General features: G+C 39.5%; 1 protein-coding gene across 4 annotated transcripts in view; it reads right to left on the bottom strand.

The window, feature by feature from the left end:
• The window catches only part of TP73 (tumor protein p73), a 286,919-nt gene that overhangs the window by 30,602 nt on the left and 234,409 nt on the right, over positions 1-21,908 (bottom strand). For all 4 annotated transcript variants that reach the window (XM_053690367.1, XM_053690366.1, XM_053690368.1 and 1 more), the window contains 4 exons: positions 20,629-20,720; positions 13,573-13,697; positions 4,841-4,992; positions 598-730 (listed from right to left, as the gene is read on the bottom strand). In XM_053690367.1, coding sequence (XP_053546342.1) covers positions 598-730; positions 4,841-4,992; positions 13,573-13,697; positions 20,629-20,720 — 502 coding nt within the window. The remainder of the gene's footprint in view (positions 1-597; positions 731-4,840; positions 4,993-13,572; positions 13,698-20,628; positions 20,721-21,908) is intronic.

Genomic DNA, 21,908 nt, shown 5'->3' with positions numbered 1-21,908 from the left:
TGTCCCTTTAAAAGAAAGTGTTAATGGCGAGGCACTGCAGTATACATTATACATACAGGTAAAGTAATTCAAGTACATATTATTATATTTTGTCTCTATCCCAACTTGTTTTATGTCCCTTTAAAAATGTGCAGATTTTGATAATGAAAGTGAATTGGAAAGTTGTGTGCCCTATCTGAATCGTGAAAGAAGTTTGTGTACCTTTAAGAAGGGGGGGGGGTATCACAGAACACTGTCCCTTTAATTCTAAGAAGTGTGTGTTTACCAGTTCTAAGAATAGGAAGTACAGTACACACTGCAGACTTCACCAGCCTAACCTTATTGCATATCTGTTCCTAATCAGCCTCAGCACAGGGGATTAGATAAAGAACTGCATTGGTCATTGAAAAATATTTTGTTAATCTATTCACAAAGCTTTCACACTTAGCCTGCATGTTAATTTATTGCAACACCACATAAAAGTCCTGTCATTAGAAAGTGTTTTATGTCCCTTTAAAATCAGTAGATAAGTACTAAAGTTAATATAAGCAGCTACCTAGGTTAGTGCCAAACAACGAAGGTTTAATGTGCAAATGAAAAAAAACGTGTGCTGTTTACCTGACAAGGCTTGGGTCGGCGTTATAGGGTGGCGGGGGAGAGCAATGTGATCCCGATACCATTGACTGAGACGAGTGTGCGCCATTTATTTCCCCATTTGTTTGCATAGGATGGTTGTTCAGCATACTGGGACCTGAAAATGTGAAATGACTGGATGTGAATTGATCAGGTGTCAACACATATTCTCTGTTTCAACTTTTATTAACATTGTATCAATGCCCTGAAACAATAAAGTTTGTTTTAGATTTATCTTTAGATAAGTTATATGGTACTTACAGCTCTGTGTATTTCTGCATGGGTATACAGACAATAAACAAATTAAAGAAATATACAACCCATTTTTTTTCTTTCCTGATTCAGATACAACATGTAATTTTAAGCAACTTTCTAATGTACTTGTATTATCAAATATGCTTTGTTCTCTTTGTATCTTTTGTTGAAGGGGCAGCACTGCACTTTTGGGAGCTAGCTGAACACATCCAGTGAGTCAATGGAAAGAGACATATATCTGCAGCCACCAATTAGTAGCTAGCTCCCAGAAATGCATTGCTGCTTCTTTTGATGAAAGGATACCAAGAGAAAAGCAAATTAGATAATAGAAGTAAATTGGAAAGTTGTTCAAAATTGGAGCATATATATGTATGCTTACTCTTGATTGGCTGACTGTCCATATCATTATCTAGAATGGCTTAGGAGGGTGCCTTGTGCAGGAATTTGACCTAAATTAACCAATCAAACTATGTGTACAATATGATGTAAGATGATGATGATTGCTTGATGTGTTTGAATGTAGTTTTCTTTTACAAGATAGGACGAGTCCACGGATTTCATCCTTACTTATGGGATTACGCCTCCTGGTCAGCCGGAGGAGGCAAAGAGTATCACAGCAGAGCTGTATATATAGCTCCTCCCTTCCCTCCCACTCCAGTCATTCTCTTGCCTGTGTTAGAGATAGGAAGAGGTAAAGTGAGGCTCATGGGTGGAAGGCGAATCTAGAAAAGAGTTCATTGATTCCACAGACAAGGGTTCCTTTCCTAGGAACTCTAATAGACTCTGTATCCATGAAAATCTTTTTGACGGAAGTCAGAAGGTTAAAGATTTTGAATACATGCCGAACCTTTCAGTCCAATCCTCGGGCCATCAGTTGCACAGTGCATGGAGGTAATTGGATTGATGGTAGCAACTATGGACATCATTCCGTTTGCTTGTTTTCATCTCAGACCTCTACAACTGAGCATGCTCAGGCAGTGGAATGGAGATTATGCAAATTTGTATAGATCTGGATCAGGAGACAAGAGACTCTCTCCTTTGGTGGTTGTCGCCGGATCATCTGTCCCAAGGGACGTGCTTCCGCAGACCCTCGTGGATGATAGTGACAACAGACGCCAGCCTACTAGGTTGGGGGGCAGTCTGGAATTCCCTAAAAGCTCAGGGTGTGTGGACTTGTCGGAGTCTCTACTTCCAATCAATATTCTGGAGTTGAGAGCAATATTCAATGAACTTCAGGCTTGGTCTCAATTGGCTTTGGCCAAATTCATCCGGTTCCAGTCGGACAACATCACAACTGTGGCTTACATCAATCATCAGGGAGGAACAAGGAGTTCCTTAGCGATGACGTGTCCAAAATAATTTGGTGGGCGGAGGCTCACTCTTGTTATCTGTCAGCAATCTACATCCCAGGAGTGGAGAACTGGGAGGCGGATTTTTTGAGCAGACATTTCATCCCGGGGGAATGGGAACTTTACCCGGAGGTCTTTGCTACCCTGGTTCTCAGATGGGGCAGACCAGAACTGGATCTTATGGCATCTCGTCAGAATGCCAAGCTCCCGAGATACGGATCCAGGTCCAGGGATCCTCAGGTCGAACTGATAGATGCCTTGGCAGTGCCTTGGTCGTTCAACCTAGCTTATGTGTTTCCACCGTTTGCTCTCCTTCCCCGGGTGATTGCTCGGATCAAACAGGAGAGGGCGTCGGTGATTCTCATCGCTCCGGCGTGGCCTCGCAGGACTTGGTATGCCAATCTGGTGGACATGTCCTCTCTGCCACCATGGAAGCTTCCATTGAGGCAGGACCTTCTCATTCAGGGACCCTTCCAGCATCCGAATCTAGTTTCTCTGCAGCTGACTACTTGGAGATTGAACGCTTGATTTTATCTAAGCGAGGGTTTTCTGATTCGGTCATTGATACCCTGATTCAGGCACGTAAGCCTGTTACTAGAAAGATTTACCATAAGATATGGCGTGAATATCTTTATTGGTGCAAATCCAAGGGCTAATCATGGAGTAGGGTTAGAACTCCCAGGATTTTATCTTTTCTCCAAGAAGGATTGAAGAAAGGGTTATCAGAAAGTTCCTTAAAGGGACAATTTTCTGCTTTGTCTATTTTGCTACTCAAACGTCTGGCAGATGTTCCAGATGTTCAGTCCTTTTGTCAGGCTTTGTCTAGAATCAGGCCTGTGTTTAGACCAATTGCTCCTCCTTGGAGTTTGAATTTAGTTCTTAATGTTCTTCAAGGGGTTCCGTTTGAACCCATGCATTCCATCAATATTAAGTTATTATCTTGGAAAGTTTTATTTTTGGTTGCTATTTCTTCTGCTCGCAGAGTTTCTGAGCTCTCAGCTTTACAATGTGATTCTCCTTATCTTATTTTCCATTCTGATAAGGTGGTGTTACGTACCAAACCTGGTTTCCTTCCCAAGGTTGTTTCTAATAAGAATATTAATCAGGAAATTGTTGTTCCTTCCTTGTGTCCTAATCCTTCTTCTAAGAAGGAGCGTCTGTTACATAACTTGGACGTGGTCCGTGCCCTGAAGTTCTACTTACAGGTGACTAAGGATTTTCGTCAAACATCTTCATTATTTGTTGTTTTCGCTGGGAAACGTAGGGGTCAGAAAGCTACGGCTACCTCTCTTTCTTTTTGGCTGAAGAGTATCATCCATCTTGCTTATGAGACTGCTGGACAGCAGCCTCCTGAAAGAATTACGGCCCATTCTACTAGGGCTGTGCTTCCTCATGGGCATTTAAAAATTATGCTTCTGTTGAACAAATTTGCAAGGCTGCAACTTGGTCGTCTCTTCACACTTTTTCCAAATTTTACAAATTTGATACTTTTGCCTCGTCCAAGGCTGTTTTTGGGAGAAAGGTTCTTCAAGCAGTGGTGCCTTCCGTTTAGGTTCCTGTCTTGTCTCTCCCTTTCATCCGTGTCCTATAGCTTTGGTATTGTATCCCATAAGTAAGGATGAAATCCGTGGACTCGTCATATCTTGTAAAAGAAAAGGAAATTTATGCTTACCTGATAAATGTATTTCATTTACGATATGACGAGTCCATGGCCCACCCTGTCATTTTCTAAGACAGGTCTTTATTTTTGTTAAACTTCAGTCACCTCTGCACCTTGGCTTTTCCTTTCTCTTGCTAACTTCGGTCGAATGACTGGAGTGGGAGGGAAGGGAGGAGCTATATATACAGCTCTGCTGTGGTGCTCTTTGCCTCCTCCTGCTGACCAGGAGGCGTAATCCCATAAGTAAGGATGAAATCCGTGGACTCGTCATATCGTAAAAGAAATAAATTTATCAGGTAAGCATAAATTTCCTTTTTTAATTTTACAGTTAATATTAACTCATAGTGTTCAATTAATTTATAACTAAATATTCTAATGCCCATATATAAGTTGTGTACAAGTTTAAAGTGATGGTAAACCTTAACTAATCAAATGCAATATATTAAAGTATATATGTATCCATTTGTGAAAGGGTTAAATTAGTGCATATAATAATGCTTCTATTGAATTGTTATTCCGGCCCACTTGGATAAAATCTTTTTTTTTTTTTTATGACAATTCCATTGAACATCCAATCAACATGTGTGTCATATGACAATCTTTAAGTCCAGCCCCTTTAAAGGCCTTAGAAAGCCTATGTAGAGAGTGCATGTGACTGCTCTATACATCACAGCCCAGCCAAAAGAGGAAATGAAGGGGGTCGGAGGAACAGACAATAAAAATTAGAATTATAAACCTTTTATTATAAAATCTACATACATTTTAATTTTATTTTTATAATTATGTGGTTTTATTTGCAAACTAATATATTTTTCATTGCAACATTCTTATACTCTGAAATTTACCATCACTTTAAATAGCATAAAAATGTGATTTGAGCAATATTTGATATTTTTTATTAAACCAATACAAATTCTTGTTCATTAACATGAGAAATGAGATGTTAAGAAGGTTAACGCCTTACCCATGGGTCCCATGTTTGCCCCTGTGCTTGAGTTATGTTGATTCGGTTGTCCCACCAACTGGTTAACAGACGGTAACTTGTTTATTCCTCCGTGTACTTTATTCATTGGTGAAAGAACTGAGCCATAAGATGACGGACATTGTAAATGTGCCCTACATTAAAACACAGAACCATTATTATGTCAATTACATTTGTAACTGAAGTTTTTCCATTAATCTTTTATAAGATACGTTTCTTTTTGGGTATCTAATAAGGAACAAGAGAGCAGAAAGATGATTGGTCAGATTAAATTACCAGTGTTTGTTAAACCCCCTGATGGCCAATTTACTAACGCACAGGGGCCGCAGATAAGTGTTTTAGAAGCCTTAACCCCTTAAGAGTGGATGACAACACTTGATCATCATCCGCACAATGCTTTTAGTGCAGATGACAACTGAATGTTGTCATCCTAGGGGGGAGTTGCTTTAAGAGCTCGTTGCCCCCCCCCTGCACTTACCCCCGCATCCTTGGTGGCCTAGTTGCCGGGGAATCTGGGGATGTCAGTGACGTCACCCTGCATTGCCACAGGCCCTGGAAACCTGGACGTGCCAGGTTGTTGCAGAAGGCTTAAGGGAGATGGATGCAGGGGTAATACGTATTCATACCCCTTAATCTCAGCTTCCTTAAAGTCTAAAAAAAACAACAACAACCAAAGAAAACGACCTTCTGCCTTTTTCACCCTTGTGGCTGCTGAAAAAAAATATAAATATGTTTGGGTTTCTCATTAAAAAATGTGTAGTAACTAAAATTCCAAAAAAAGCTCAGTACTGTGTGGAAAAGGCTCAGAAGTAAAGGAGATAAAGGCATTTGTGGCTATTAAACACAAAAAAATATTTGCTAAAAATGTCCAGTGATGACACAGTGCCAGATTAAAGGGACATGAAACCCATTTTTTTCTTCCATGATTTAGAAAGAGCAGGCAGTTTTAAGAAACTTTCCAATTTATTTCTATTATTTAATTTGCTAGAGGGAGTTGGGTACCATCTTTCTGCTGTTAACCCCTCCAAGGAGCTCTATTGAGTTGTGGCCACATTTTTTTTTATTTTTTTTTTAAACAAGCTTTATTGAAGTGTAAAGATTACAATAACATAATTGGATGTAATAACAAATTGGCACATTATATAAAAAGCAAAAACAAACCAAAAAGGAAGCTATACACTTTGCTTATATGTGCATAGAGATCATACACTTCAAAATGATACATTAACTCATGCTCCGTGGCATGCAGCAGGAGCAAGAGGAAACAGATATAAACTTTTCTGGCCACATTTTTAGCTCTGATTTTTCCTGGGGCCACAAAAACGTTGGGACTTATTCTTAGTTCTGCTAAAACTGTGCACAGTTAGACAGCCCTATGTAAAATCACCAGACCATAGTTGATCTTCTTCATCATATGATTTTTCAAACATTTTTATTATTTATGTTTCTAAACATATGTACAAAGGGGTCAATTCACAAAGCTTTGACACTGATAGCTTATTTATAACCATGTTGTACAGCTCTGATAACAATCTCCAAGTCATCAATTCTCTAAAAACATGTTGGCTTTAAAAGATTCAGATAGAGCATAAAACTTTAAACCACTTTCCAATGTACTTCTTTTTTCAAATGTGCTTCATTCTCTTGGTATCCTTTGTTGAAGAAGCAGCAATTCACTACTGTGAGGTAGCTGAACACATCATGTGAGAAAATGACACAATGTGCATATATGTGCAGCCACCAATCATCAGCTAGTTCTCAGTAGTGTATTACAGCTCCTTAGCCTACTTATGTATCCTTTTCAACAAAGGATATCAAAAGAACAAAGCAAATTAGATCAAAAATTGCATGCTCTATCTGAATCATGAAAGTTTAATTGTGATTTTACTGTCAGTCCATTGTTACAACAGACATACACTGCACAAGTAGAGTAGTTACAAGTCGGCTGTCCACAAAGCACTGACCTGTGACTGATAGCTAACTTCATGCCTTAAAGGGAAATGACACACAAACGTTAAAGCACTTGAAAGTGATGCAGTATAGCTTGCAAGGTAGTGTGCATCTGGCATTTGCAGGCACAGTCATGTTATTTCCCTCCTCAGTTTAAGGAAGTTTACTGTCAAATCTCATGAGATCACACTAAAGCAAAGTGTGACCTGAGCACTGTTGAAGCTGATTGGATGCTTTATTTTCCTTTTTTCTGTTGTTAGATTAGAGCAGACACACTGTTTGAAATGCTGGTGCATAGAGCATATATAAATATGCTTCACGTGCAAAAAAGAGCTTTAAGTAGAAGCATTTTTCTAATGCCACCAAAAGGTTGTATTGTCAAAGCCAGTAACAAAATGTGTAGATCTTTGGACAGAGGTGCTATTTATGTTATCCAAAATTTCCCTTTTTTATGAACATATTCCTTAAACAGCAACACCATACAACCATAAAAGGATGTTCTGCACAAATTTCAATTTGTGACATTCCCATAGATATTTTTAAGTCTAAAACTTAGCTAATGGAAAAGCAAAATTAAATGTACCATAAATGTAAAGAAATATGTAAGTCAAAAATAAAGTGCCATGGTTCAGAAAGGAGCTAAAGAGAGAGAGGTAAAATTGCTAATATATATTTTTTTTAATGTTGCACATTATGGGGTCGATTAATGGATTAATGAAGCAGCCAATGCTGCTTCCGACCCACTCTGCTTCAGGTCCGCCTGAGGCAGAAGTTAAGAAGCAGCTGTCAACCCGATCATGTTCGCCCGCACATTAGTAAATCGGCCCCTATATCTGAATCATTACATTTTAATTCTAACTTCTATGTCCTTTTAAGACAGTTCACTAAAGAATGAGGTCATTCCACATTTTTTTATGTAGCCCTTTATGATGACATGGGCTTTGGAGAAATTTATCTTATTGAAGAGTTCTTAGAATTAGTAAATATAGGTCATTTAAAAAAAAAAAAATTAAAACATAATTTATGTAAGAACTTACCTGATAAATTCATTTCTTTCATATTGTCAAGAGTCCATGAGCTAGTGACATATGGGATATACAATCCTACCAGGAGGGGCAAAGTTTCCCAAACCTCAAAATGCCTATAAATACACCCCTCACCACACCCACAATTCAGTTTAACGAATAGCCAAGCAGTGGGGTGACAAAGAAAGGAGTAGAAAGCATCAACAAAGGAAATAATTGTGCTTTATACAAAAAAATCATAACCACCATAAAAAGGGTGGGCCTCATGGACTCTTGCCAATATGAAAGAAATGAATTTATCAGGTAAGTTCTTACATAAATTATGTTTTCTTTCATGTAATTGGCAAGAGTCCATGAGCTAGTGACATATGGGATATCAATACCCAAGATGTGGATCTCCACTCAAGAGTCACTAGAGAGGGAGGGAATAAAATAAAAACAGCCATATACCGCTGAAAAATTAGTCCACAACCCAAAAAAAATAAGTTTATTTTCATTTGAAAGAAAAAACTTAAATCAAAAGCAGATTAATCACACTGAAACAGCTGCCTGAAGAACTTTTCTACCAAAAACTGCTTCCGAAGAAGCAAATACATCAAAACGGTAGAATTTAGTAAATGTATGCAAAGAGGACCAAGTCGCTGCTTTGCAAATCTGATCTGATTCTTAAAAGCCCACGAAGTGGAGACTGATCCAGTAGAATGAGCTGTAATTCTCTGAGGCGGGGCTTGACCTGACTCCAAATAAGCTTGATGAATCAAAAGCTTTAACCAAGAGGCCAAGGAAATAGCAGAGGCCTTCTGACCTTTCCTAGGACCAGAAAATATAACAAATAGACTAGAAGTCTTCCTGAAATCTTTAGTAGCTCCAACATAATATTTCAAAGCTCTCACCACATCCAAAGAATGTAAGGATCTTTCCAAAGGATTCTTAGGATTAGGACAACAATTTCTCTACTAATGTTGTTAGAATTCACAACCTTAGGTAAGAATTGAAATGAAGTCCGCAAAACCGCCTTATCCTGATGAAAAATCAGAAAAGGAGATTCACAAGGAAGAGCAGATAGCTCAGAAACTCTTCTAGCAGAAAATATGGCCAAAAGGAACAACACTTTCCAAGAAAGTAGTTTAATGTCCAAAGAATGCATAGGCTCAAATGGAGGAGCCTGTAAAGCCTTCAGAACCAAATTAAGACTCCAAGGAGGAGAAATTGATTTAATGACAGGCTTAATACGAACTAAAGCCTGTACAAAACAGTGTATATCAGGAAGTATAGCAATCTTTCTGTGAAATAAAACAGAAAGAGCGGAGATTTGTCCTTTCAAGGAACTTGCAGACAAACCCTTATCCAAACCATCCTGAAGAAACTGTAAAATTCTAGGAATTCTAAAAGAATGCCAAGAAAATTTATGAGAAGAACACCATGAAATGTAAGTCTTCCAAACTCTATAATAAATCTTTCTAGAGACAGATTTACGAGCTTGTAACATAGTATTAATCACTGAGTCAGAGAGTGAGAAACCTCTATGACTTAGTACTAAGCGTTCAATTTCCATACCTTCAAATTTAATGATTTGAGATCCTGATGGAAAAACGTACCTTGAGATAATAGGTCTGGCCGTAACGGAAGTGGCCAAGGCGGGCAACTGGACATCCGAACCAGATCCGCATACCAAAACCTGTGTGGCCATGCTGGCGCCACCAGCAACACAAATGATTGTTCCATGATGATTTTGGAAATCACTCTTTGAAGGAGAACTAGAGGCGGGATGATGTAAGCAGGATGATAACACCAAGGAAGTGTCAGCGCATCCACTGCTTCCGCCTGAACATCCCTGGACCTGGACAGGTATCTGGGAAGTTTCTTGTTTAGATAAGAGGCCATGAGATCTATCTCTGGAAGACCCCACATCTGAACAATCTGAGAAAACACATCTGGATGGAGAGACCACTCCCCTGGATGTAAAGTCTGGCGGCTGAGATAATCCGCTTCCCAATTGTCTATACCTGGGATATGCACTGCAGAGATTAGACAGGAGCTGGATTCCGCCCAAACAAGTATTCGAGATACTTCTTTCATAGCTTGGGGACTGTGAGTCCCACCCTGATGATTGACATATGCCACCGTTGTGATATTGTCTGTCTGAAAACAAATGAACGGTTCTCTCTTTAACAGAGGCCAAAACTGAAGAGCTCTGAGAATTGCATGGAGTTCTAAAATATTTATTGGTAATCTCGCCTCTTGAGATTTCCAAACCCCTTGTGCTGTCAGAGATCCCCAACCTGAAAGACTTGCATCTGTTGTGATCACAGTCCAGGTTGGCCGAACAAAAGAAGCCCCTTGAACTAAACGATGGTGATCTATCCACCATGTCATTGGGATTTAAGGATATTAATTGTGATATCTTTGTATAATCCCTGCACCATTGGTTCAGCATACAAAGCTGAAGAGGTCTCATGATAAAAACGAGCAAAGGGGATCGCGTCCGATGCTGCAGTCATGAGACCTAAAATGTCCATGCACATAGCCACTGAAGGTGCCGGCAGGCTGCAACCAATTTTAAACGTCTCTTGTCTGTTAGAGACAGAGTCATGGACACTGAATCTATCTGGAAGCCTAAAAAGGTGACCCTTGTCTGAGGAATCAAGAAGCTCTTTGGTAAATTGATCCTCCAACCATGTTTCCGAAGAAACAACACTAGTTGATTTGTGTGAGATTCTGCAGAACGTAAAGACTGAGCTAGTACCAAGATATCGTCCAAATAAGGAAACACCGCAATACCCTGTTCTCTGATTACAGAGAGTAGGGCACCCAGAACCTTTGAAAACATTATTGGAGCTGTTGCTAGGCCAAATGGAAGAGCAACAAATTGGTAATGCTTGTCTAGAAAAGAGAATCTCAGAAACTGATAATGTTCTGGATGAATCGGAATATGAAGGTATGCATCCTGCAAGTCTATTGTGGACATATAATGTCCTTGCTGAACAAAAGGCAGAATAGTCCTTATAGTCACCATCTTGAAAGTTGGTACTCTTACATAACGATTCAAAATTTTCAGATCCAGAACTGGTCTGAATAAATTTTCCTTCTTTGGGACAATGAATAGATTTGAATAAAACCCCAAACCTTGTTCCAGAAGAGGAACTGGCATGATTACCCCTGAACACTCCAGGTCTGAAACACACTTCAGGAAAGCCTGAGCTTTTACTGGATTTACTGGGATATGTGAGAGAAAAAAATCTTCTCACAGGAGGTCTTACTCTGAATCCTATTCGATACCCTTGAGAGACAATGCTCTGAATCCATTGATTTTGAACAGATTTTATCCAAATATCCTTAAAAACCATAATCTGTCCCCTACCAGCTGAGTTGGAATGAGAGCCGCACCTTCATGCGGACTTAGGGGCTGACTTTGGTTTCCTAAAAGGCTTGGATTTATTCCAATTTGAGGAAGGCTTCCAATTGGAGGCAGATTCTTTGGGGGAAGGATTGAGTTTTTGTTCCTTATTCTGACGAAAGGAACAAAAACGGTTAGAAGCCTTAGATTTACCCTTAGGTTTTTTATCCTGAGGCAGAAAAACTCCCTTTCCCCCAGTAACAGTTGAAATAATAGAATCCAACTGGGAACCAAATAAATTATTACCTTGGAAAGAAAGAGATAGTAATCTAGATTTAGATGTCATATCAGCATTCCAGGATTTAAGCCACAAAGCTCTTCTAGCTAAAATAGCTAAAGACATGGATCTAACATCAATTTTGATAATATCAAAAATAGCATCACAAATAAAATGATTAGCATATTGCAGTAAGCGAATAATGCTAGATAAGTCAGAATCCAATTCCTGTTGCGCTAAATTCTCCAACCAGAAAGTTGAAGCAGCTGCAACATCAGCCAAAGAAATTGCAGGTCTGAGAAGATGACCTGAATTTAAATAGGCCTTCCTTAGATAAGATTCAAGCTTCCTATCTAAAGGATCCTTAAAGGAAGTACTATCTTCCATAGGAATAGTGGTACGTTTAGCAAGAGTAGAAATAGCCCCATCAACTTTGGGGATCTTTTCCCAAAACTCTATAGATTTTGCTGGTAAAGGATACAATTTTTTAAACCTTGAAGAAGGAATAAAAGAAGTACCTGGCTTTTTCCATTCCTTAGAAATCATATCAGAAATAGCCTGAGGAATAGAAAAAAACCCTGGAGAAACCACAGGTTTAAAAACAGCATTTAAACGTTTATTAGACTGAACGTCAAGAGGACTGGTTACCTCAATATCCAAAGTAATTAACACTTCTTTTAATAAAGAACGCATATACTCAATTTTAAATAAATAAGTAGATTTGTCAGTGTCAATGTCTGAGGAAGGATCTTCTGAATCAGATAGATCCTCATCAGAAGAGGATAAATTATTATGTTGTTGTTCATTTGAAATTTCATCAACGAAATGAGAAGTTTTAAAAGACCTTTTACGTTTATTTGAAGGTGGAAATGCAGACAAAGCCTTCAGAATAGAATCAGAAACAAATTCTTTAAAATTTACAGGTATATCATGCACATTAGAAGTTGAAGGAACTGCAACTGGCAATGTACTATTACTAATGGAAACACTATCTGCATGTAAAAGTTTATCATGACAACTATTACAAATGACATTCGGCGAGATAATTTCTACAATTTTACAACAAATGCACTTAGCTTTGGTAGAACCGATGTCAGGCAGCAATGTTCCAGTAGAAACTTCTGAGGCAGGATCAGGTTGAGACATCTTGCAAAATGTAAGATAAAAAACAAAATATAAAGCAAAATTATCTATTTCCTTATATGACAGTTTCAGGAATGGGAAAAAATGCAAATAGCATAGCCCTCTGATAGAGAAAAAAGCAAGAGGCAAACATCAATGGGTATTGAAATAATGAAAAAATAACCGGAAATGACACACTTGCATAACTAATGACGCAACCGTGTGAAAGATCTCGGCGTCAAGTATGACGCCGGAAATGACGAACTTGCGTCATAGACGTACTTTTTCACGCCAAAAAAATTTCCGCGTCAAGAATGACGCAATAATGTTTAGCATTTGACGCACCCGTGGGCCTAATACCACCCGCAATTTGTAAGAAGTAGTCAATTGAAAAAAAGACTAAACCCCAGGTAAGAAATAAATTTCATTTTTAAAAGATGTTTATATTCCCCAAATATGAAACTGACAGTCTGCAGAAGGAAATACATGAACCTGACTCATGGCAAATATAAGTACAATACATATATTTAGAACTTTATATAAATACATAAAGTGCCAAGCCATAGCTGAGGTGTCTTAAGAAATAAAAAACATACTTACAATGCTGAGAAGACACCCATCCACATATAGCAGATAGCCAAACCAGTACTAAAACAGTTATTAGTAGAGGTAATGGTAAATTGCGAGTATATCGTCGATCTGAAAAGGGAGGTAGGAGATGAATCTCTACGACCGATAACTTACTTCACGACCTCCATAGGAGGCAAAGTTTGTAAAACTGAATTGTGGGTGTGGTGAGGGGTGTATTTATAGGAATTTTGAGGTTTGGGAAACTTTGCCCCTCCTGGTAGGATTGTATATCCCATATGTCACTAGCTCATGGACTCTTGCCAATTACATGAAAGAAACACCTATTAACTTATACTAAATATATGATATGTAAAGCAGCAGTAGTAGTGGGGCCGCATACATAAGTCTGATCAATATCACTATAAATACTCACTGCCTCTGGAGAAGCTGCTGCTGTTGCTGCCTATATGAGTCAACCAACTGTTGAGGAACCAGCTCCACCAGCTCCAAACTTTCCTTTATTTTCATTAATATCTCAAAGTTCTCTCGGCCACGGACCTTAAGAAGACATGATGAACACATTTTAAGAAAACAAGCAACATATTTATCATTAGCCTAAGGTTACTCTTACCCACAATATTCACCTAAAATAAAGATGGTGACGCCTTTCGAGCTCTAAATGTGTTGTACATCAACAACACCAAATTCACATATTGTAAGAATTATTAAAGGGACATCTAAAGCAAAACAGTTAATTGAAGGGATATGATTTCATGAATCGGATAGAACAACAGAATTTATGCTTACCTGATAAATTACTTTCTCCAACGGTGTGTCCGGTCCACGGCGTCATCCTTACTTGTGGGATATTCTCTTCCCCAACAGGAAATGGCAAAGAGTCCCAGCAAAGCTGGTCACATGATCCCTCCTAGGCTCCGCCCACCCCAGTCATTCGACCGACGGACAGGAGGAAATATATATAGGAGAAACCATATGATACCGTGGTGACTGTAGTTAGAGAAAATAATTCATCAGACCTGATTAAAAAACCAGGGCGGGCCGTGGACCGGACACACCGTTGGAGAAAGTAATTTATCAGGTAAGCATAAATTCTGTTTTCTCCAACATTGGTGTGTCCGGTCCACGGCGTCATCCTTACTTGTGGGAACCAATACCAAAGCTTTAGGACACGGATGAAGGGAGGGAGCAAATCAGGTCACCTAAATGGAAGGCACCACGGCTTGCAAAACCTTTCTCCCAAAAATAGCCTCCGAAGAAGCAAAAGTATCAAATTTGTAAAATTTGGCAAAAGTGTGCAGTGAAGACCAAGTCGCTGCCTTACATATCTGGTCAACAGAAGCCTCGTTCTTGAAGGCCCATGTGGAAGCCACAGCCCTAGTGGAGTGAGCTGTGATTCTTTCAGGAGGCTGCCGTCCGGCAGTCTCATAAGCCAATCGGATAATGCTTTTAAGCCAAAAGGAAAGAGAGGTAGAAGTCGCTTTTTGACCTCTCCTTTTACCAGAATAAACAACAAACAAGGAAGATGTTTGTCTGAAATCTTTAGTAGCCTCTAAATAGAATTTTAGAGCACGGACTACGTCCAAATTGTGTAACAAACGTTCCTTCTTTGAAACTGGATTCGGACACAAAGAAGGTACAACTATCTCCTGGTTAATATTTTTGTTGGAAACAACTTTCGGAAGAAAACCAGGCTTAGTACGCAAAACCACCTTATCTGCATGGAACACCAGATAGGGCGGAGAACACTGCAGAGCAGATAACTCTGAAACTCTTCTAGCAGAAGAAATTGCAACCAAAAACAAAACTTTCCAAGATAATAACTTAATATCTACGGAATGTAAGGGTTCAAACGGAACCCCTTGAAGAACTGAAAGAACTAGATTTAGACTCCAGGGAGGAGTCAAAGGTCTGTAAACAGGCTTGATCCTAACCAGAGCCTGAACAAATGCTTGAACATCTGGCACAGCTGCCAGTCTTTTGTGAAGTAAAACAGATAAAGCAGAGATCTGTCCCTTCAGAGAACTTGCAGATAATCCTTTCTCCAAACCTTCTTGTAGAAAGGATAGAATCTTAGGAATTTTTATCTTGTTCCATGGGAATCCTTTAGATTCACACCAACAGATATATTTTTTCCATATTTTATGATAAATTTTTCTAGTTACAGGCTTTCTAGCCTGAATCAGAGTATCTATTACAGAATCTGAAAACCCACGCTTTGATAAAATCAAGCGTTCAATCTCCAAGCCGTCAGTTGGAGGGAAACCAGATTCGGATGTTCGAATGGACCCTGAACAAGAAGGTCCTGTCTCAAAGGTAGCTTCCATGGTGGAGCCGATGACATATTCACCAGGTCTGCATACCAAGTCCTGCGTGGCCACGCAGGAGCTATCAAGATCACTGAGACCCTCTCCTGATTGATCCTGGCTACCAGCCTGGGGATGAGAGGAAACGGTGGGAATACATAAGCTAGGTTGAAGGTCCAAGGTGCTACTAGTGCATCTACTAGGGTCGCCTTGGGATCCCTGGATCTGGACCCGTAGCAAGGAACCTTGAAGTTCTGACGAGACGCCATCAGATCCATGTCTGGAATGCCCCATAATTGAGTTATTTGGGCAAAGATTTCCGGATGGAGTTCCCACTCCCCCGGATGGAATGTCTGACGACTCAGAAAATCCGCTTCCCAATTTTCCACTCCTGGGATGTGGATCGCAGACAAGTGGCAGGAGTGATCCTCCGCCCATTGAATTATCTTGGTCACTTCTTTCATCGCCAGGGAAGTCCTTGTTCCCCCCTGATGATTGATATATGCAACGGTCGTCATGTTGTCTGACTGAAACCTTATGAATTTGGCCTTTGCTAGTTGAGGCCAAGCTCTGAGAACATTGAATATCGCTCTCAGTTCCAGAATGTTTATCGGGAGAAGAGACTCTTCCCGAGACCATAGACCCTGAGCTTTCAGGGATTCCCAGACCGCGCCCCAGCCCACTAGGCTGGCGTCGGTCGTGACAATGACCCACTCTGGTCTGCGGAAGCTCATTCCCTGTGACAGATTGTCCAGGGTCAGCCACCAATGGAGTGAATCTCTGGTCTTTTGATCTACTTGAATCGTCGGAGACAAGTCTGTATAATCCCCATTCCACTGTCTGAGCATGCACAGTTGTAATGGTCTTAGATGAATTCGTGCAAAAGGAACTATGTCCATTGTTGCAACCATCAATCCTATTACTTCCATGCACTGCGCTATGGAAGGACGAGGAACAGAATGAAGTACTTGACAAGAGCTTAGAAGTTTTGATTTTCTGACCTCTGTCAGAAAAATCCTCATTTCTAAGGAATCTATTATTGTTCCCAAGAAGGGAACTCTTGTTGACGGGGACAGAGAACTTTTTTCTTTGTTCACCTTCCATCCGTGAGATCTGAGAAAGGCTAGGACGATGTCCGTATGAGCCTTTGCTTTTGACAGGGACGACGCTTGAATCAGGATGTCGTCCAAGTAAGGTACTACTGCAATGCCCCTTGGTCTTAGAACCGCTAGAAGGGACCCTAGTACCTTTGTGAAAATCCTTGGAGCAGTGGCTAATCCAAATGGAAGTGCCATAAACTGGTAATGCTTGTCCAGAAAAGCGAACCTTAGGAACTGATGATGTTCCTTGTGGATAGGAATATGTAGGTACGCATCCTTTAAATCCACGGTAGTCATAAATTGATTTTCCTGGATAGTAGGTAGGATCGTTTGAATAGTTTCCATTTTGAACGATGGTACCCTGAGAAATTTGTTTAGGATCTTTAGATCCAAAATTGGTCTGAATGTTCCCTCTTTTTTGGGAACTATGAACAGATTGGAATAAAATCCCATTCCTTGTTCTCTTATTGGAACTGGATGTATCACTCCCATCTTTAACAGGTCTTCTACACAATGTAAGAATGCCTGTATCTTTATTTGGTTTGAAGATAATTGAGACCTGCGGAACCTTCCCCTTGGGGGTAGTTCCTTGAATTCCAGGAGATAACCTTGAGAAACTATTTCTAGCGCCCAAGGATCCTGAACATCTCTTGCCCAAGCCTGAGCAAAGAGAGAAAGTCTGCCCCCCACTAGATCCGGTCCCGGATCGGGGGCTATCCCTTCATGCTGTTTTGGTAGCAGTGGTAGGCTTCTTGGCCTGCTTACCCTTGTTCCAGCCTTGCATTGGTTTCCAGGCTGGTTTGGGTTGTGAAGTATTACCCTCTTGCTTAGAGGATACAGAATTAGAGACTGGTCCGTTTCTGCGAAAGGGACGAAAATTAGGCTTATTATTAGCCTTAAAAGACCTATCCTGTGGGAGGGCGTGGCTCTTTCCCCCAGTGATGTCTGAAATAATCTCTTTCAAATCAGGTCCAAATAATGTTTTACCTTTGAAAGGAATGTTAAGCAATTTTGTCTTGGAAGACACATCCGCTGACCAAGACTTTAGCCAAAGCGCTCTGCGCGCCACGACAGCAAACCCTGAATTTTTCGCCGCTAATCTAGCTAATTGCAAAGCGGCATCTAAAACAAAAGAGTTAGCCAATTTAAGTGCTTGAACTCTGTCCATAACCTCCTCATACGAAGATTCTTTACTGAGCGATTTTTCTAGTTCCTCGAACCAGAAACACGCTGCCGTAGTGACAGGAACAATGCATGAAATTGGTTGTAGAAGGTAACCTTGCTGTACAAAAAATCTTTTTAAGCAAACCCTCTAATTTCTTATCCATAGGATCTTTGAAAGCACAACTATCTTCGATAGGAATAGTAGTGCGTTTGTTTAGAGTAGAAACCGCCCCCTCGACCTTGGGGACTGTCTGCCATAAGTCCTTTCTGGGGTCGACTATAGGAAATAATTTCTTAAATATAGGGGGGGGGACAAAAGGTATGCCGGCCTTTCCCACTCTTTATTTACTATGTCCGCCACCCGCTTGGGTATAGGAAAAGCGTCGGGGGGCACCGGAACCTCTAGGAACTTGTCCATCTTACATAATTTCTCTGGAATGACCAAATTGTCACAATCATCCAGAGTAGATAACACCTCCTTAAGCAGTGCGCGGAGATGTTCTAATTTAAATTTAAATGTCACAACATCAGGTTCAGCTTGATGAGAAATTTTTCCTGAATCTGAAATTTCTCCATCAGACAAAACCTCCCTCATGGCCCCTTGAGATTGGTGTGAGGGTATGTCAGAACAGTTATCATCAGCGTCCTCTTGCTCTTCAGTGTTTAAAACAGAGCAATCGCGCTTTCTCTGATAAGTAGGCATTTTGGATAAAAGATTTGCTATGGAGTTATCCATTACAGCCGTTAATTGTTGCATGGTAATAAGTATTGGCGCACTAGATGTACTAGGGGCCTCCTGTGTGGGCATAACTGGTGTAGACACAGTAGGGGATGATGTAGTATCATGTTTACTCCCCTCATTTGAGGAATCATCTTGGGCAATATCATTATCTGTTGCATTACTGTCCTTACTTTGTTTGGACACTATGGCACAATTATCACATAAATTTAAATGGGGAGACACATTGGCTTTCATACATATAGAACATAGCTTATCTGATGGTACAGACATGTTAAACAGGCTTAAACTTGTCAACAAAGCACAAAAAAACGTTTTAAAATAAAACCGTTACTGTCACTTTAAATTTCAAACTGAAAACACTTTATTACTGAATATGTGAAAAAGTATGAAGGAATTGTTCAAAATTCACCAAAATTTCACCACAGTGTCTTAAAGCATTAAAAGTATTGCACACCAAATTTCAGAGCTTTAACCCTTAAATTAACGGAACCGGAGCCGTTTTTACATTTAACCCCTATACAGTCCCAGAATGAGGCTCTGTCTATAACTAGAAAGGCCCCCATCTGAAAAAGGTGTCCAACACAGTGCCTGCCGTTTTTCTAAACGTTCCCCAAGATTATAATACCAATAATTAGTTAGAATCTGCATAATATGCCTAGTAAAGCAATTGTTTTAGCCCAGAAAAATGTCTACCAGTTTTTAAGCCCTTTTTGAAGCCCTTTATTCTTTTATGTTTAACTAAGAAAATGGCTTACCGGTCCCCATGAGGGGAAATGACAGCCTTCCAGCATTACATGGTCTTGTTAGAAATATGGCTAGTCATACCTTAAGCAGAAAAGACTGCTAACTGTTTCCCCCAACTGAAGTTACTTCATCTCAACAGTCCTGTGTGGAAACAGCAATCGATTTTAGTTACTGTCTGCTAAAAATCATCTTCCTCTTACAAACAGAAATCTTCATCCGTTTCTGTTTCAGAGTAAATAGTACATACCAGCACTATTTTAAAATAACAAACACTTGATAGAAGAATAAAACTACAAAAAACTCTTAACCATCTCCGTGGAGATGTTGCCTGTGCAACGGCAAAGAGAATGACTGGGGTGGGCGGAGCCTAGGAGGGATCATGTGACCAGCTTTGCTGGGACTCTTTGCCATTTCCTGTTGGGGAAGAGAATATCCCACAAGTAAGGATGACGCCGTGGACCGGACACACCAATGTTGGAGAAATATAATTTTAAATAACTTTCAATTTTACTTCTATTATTACATTTGCTTCATTCTCTTAGTATCCTTTGTTGATGAAGCAGCAAATCACTTCTGGGAATTAGATAAGCAAATCATATGAGTTAATGCCAAGAGGCATATATGTGCAGCCACCAATCAGCAGCTAGCTACCAGTAGTGCATTGCTGCTTCTGAGCCTACCTAGGTATGCCTTTAAACAAAAGATACAAAGGGAACAAAGCAAATTAGATAAGAAAAGTAAATTGTAAAGTTATTTAAGATCACATGCTCACAAAAGTTTAATTGTTACTCTCCCTTTAACTAATTAATAACAGCGTGACAATTTTGCATTACTAACCCTATCTAACTATGGCATATTTTCCATTGAGTTGGTAAAGTTTGAAAACTGTAAAAACTTTTATCTCCATTAAAGTCTAGGAAGAATTTTCCAAACTTTACCACCTCAATGGAAACTGGGCCTATGTATTTAAAGTCATGTCTATTTCCACTCCTCCTGTACCATGTGACAGCCATCAGCCAATCACAAATATGTATATTCTGTGAAGTCTTGCACATGCTCAGTAGGAGCTGGTGACTCAAAAAGTGTAAATAGAAAAGACTGAGCACTTTTTGTTAACAAAAGTAAATTCTATCTGCGTCACGCAAGTTTAATTTTTACTTGAGTGTCCCTTTAAGCACTGCAATGCTGGAGCTGCTATGCTTGTGTCCCAAGCAGGTAACTTCCTACTCGGGAGTCACAAACATTCCAGCTCCAGTGCAAAACATGGCCAGTGAACCAACCAGGAGTGGCAGTTGCACATAGCTGCCAATCCCCAGTGTTTTGCTGAATAGTACACTAGGATCAGTAATGCATAAATGACTTTTGTTTGCTGTATACATCATTCTTGTAGTGAAAGGGAACATGTTTTTACTCACAGGTAAATAGTAAATCTCCTCTTCTCCGTGCCTTCTTTTCTTGATATTAGTATTTAACGTTGGCATTCCCTGAGGGCTCTGCTTGCATGCCGCTAGAAAAGAGAGGCTGTATTGGTAATGTGAAAAAATACGTTTTGAAACGGTTCTATTTACCCACAACATTCGTTTGTGCAACAACTGAAGAAGCCCTTTTTGTATAAAAAACAAAAAAAACAAACACAAAATACAAATTAGGTTATAGTAGTAGGAAACTTCCAACGAACTTTGTGCCAGAGATGGCACAACGTCAGGGATGGTAAAACTCCCCCCTCTACTGGTTTAAATAGCCCATAACAAAGAAACACATTGTAACCCAATTAATTCTGTATAGCAAATATATAACATCTCTGTTCCTAAAACATTGCATTGTATATAATTGAAAAACAAAAAATTTATAAAAATCAACCACATTCTATTAAAACAATAATGTGTCGGTAATTAAAAACTCTCACCATCTGTATGCAGGATCGCATGCACTGCAAGACCTACTTTAAAGGGACAGTTAAAGGGACATTATACACTAGATTTTTCTTTGCATAAATGTTTTGTAGATGATCCATTTATATAGCCCATACAGTTTTGTTTTGTTTTTTTTTTTAAATAGTTTTGCTTATTTTTAAATAGCATTGCTCTGATTTTCAGACTCCTAACCAAGCCCTAATGTTTTTGGAGAATACCAACGTATACCTACTCCAGCTTGCTTCTTTTCATATGCAAAGGAAGGAGGAGGGGGAGTGTCTGCTATTTCCCACTTGCAGTCGGTGTTCCAGTAACCTTTTAAACAGAGCTAAACTGGAAGCTTCTAAATAAGTTTTTAAAAGGTTTTATGCTGGATTTTTATATCAGTATCTGTGCATATTATTCTTTATAGTAGTGTCTATTACATTCAGTTATATGAAAATTGGGGTATACTGTCCCTTTAACTCCAGAATTGTTATTGTTTAAAAAGAAAGATAATCCCTTTATTACCCATTTCCCAGTTTTGCATAACCAACACTGTTATATTAATATACTTTTTACCTCTCTGATTACCTTGTATCTAAGCCTCTGCAGAGTGCACCCTTATCTTAGTAATTTTTACAAACCTGCATTTTAGCCAATCAGTGCTGAGTCATAAATTACTATACGGGAGTGAGCACAATGTTATCTATTCTATATGGCACGCAGGAACTACCTACTAGCTGTGAAAAAACAATAAAATGCACTGAGATAAGGGTTTAGAAATTAGCTATGAGCCTACC

Source organism: Bombina bombina, chromosome 8, assembly GCF_027579735.1.
Source record: "Bombina bombina isolate aBomBom1 chromosome 8, aBomBom1.pri, whole genome shotgun sequence".
Classification (NCBI taxonomy): Eukaryota; Metazoa; Chordata; class Amphibia; order Anura; family Bombinatoridae; genus Bombina; species Bombina bombina.
The sequence above is the reverse complement of the archived record's forward strand: the minus strand, read 5'-3'. Positions and strand labels throughout refer to the sequence as shown.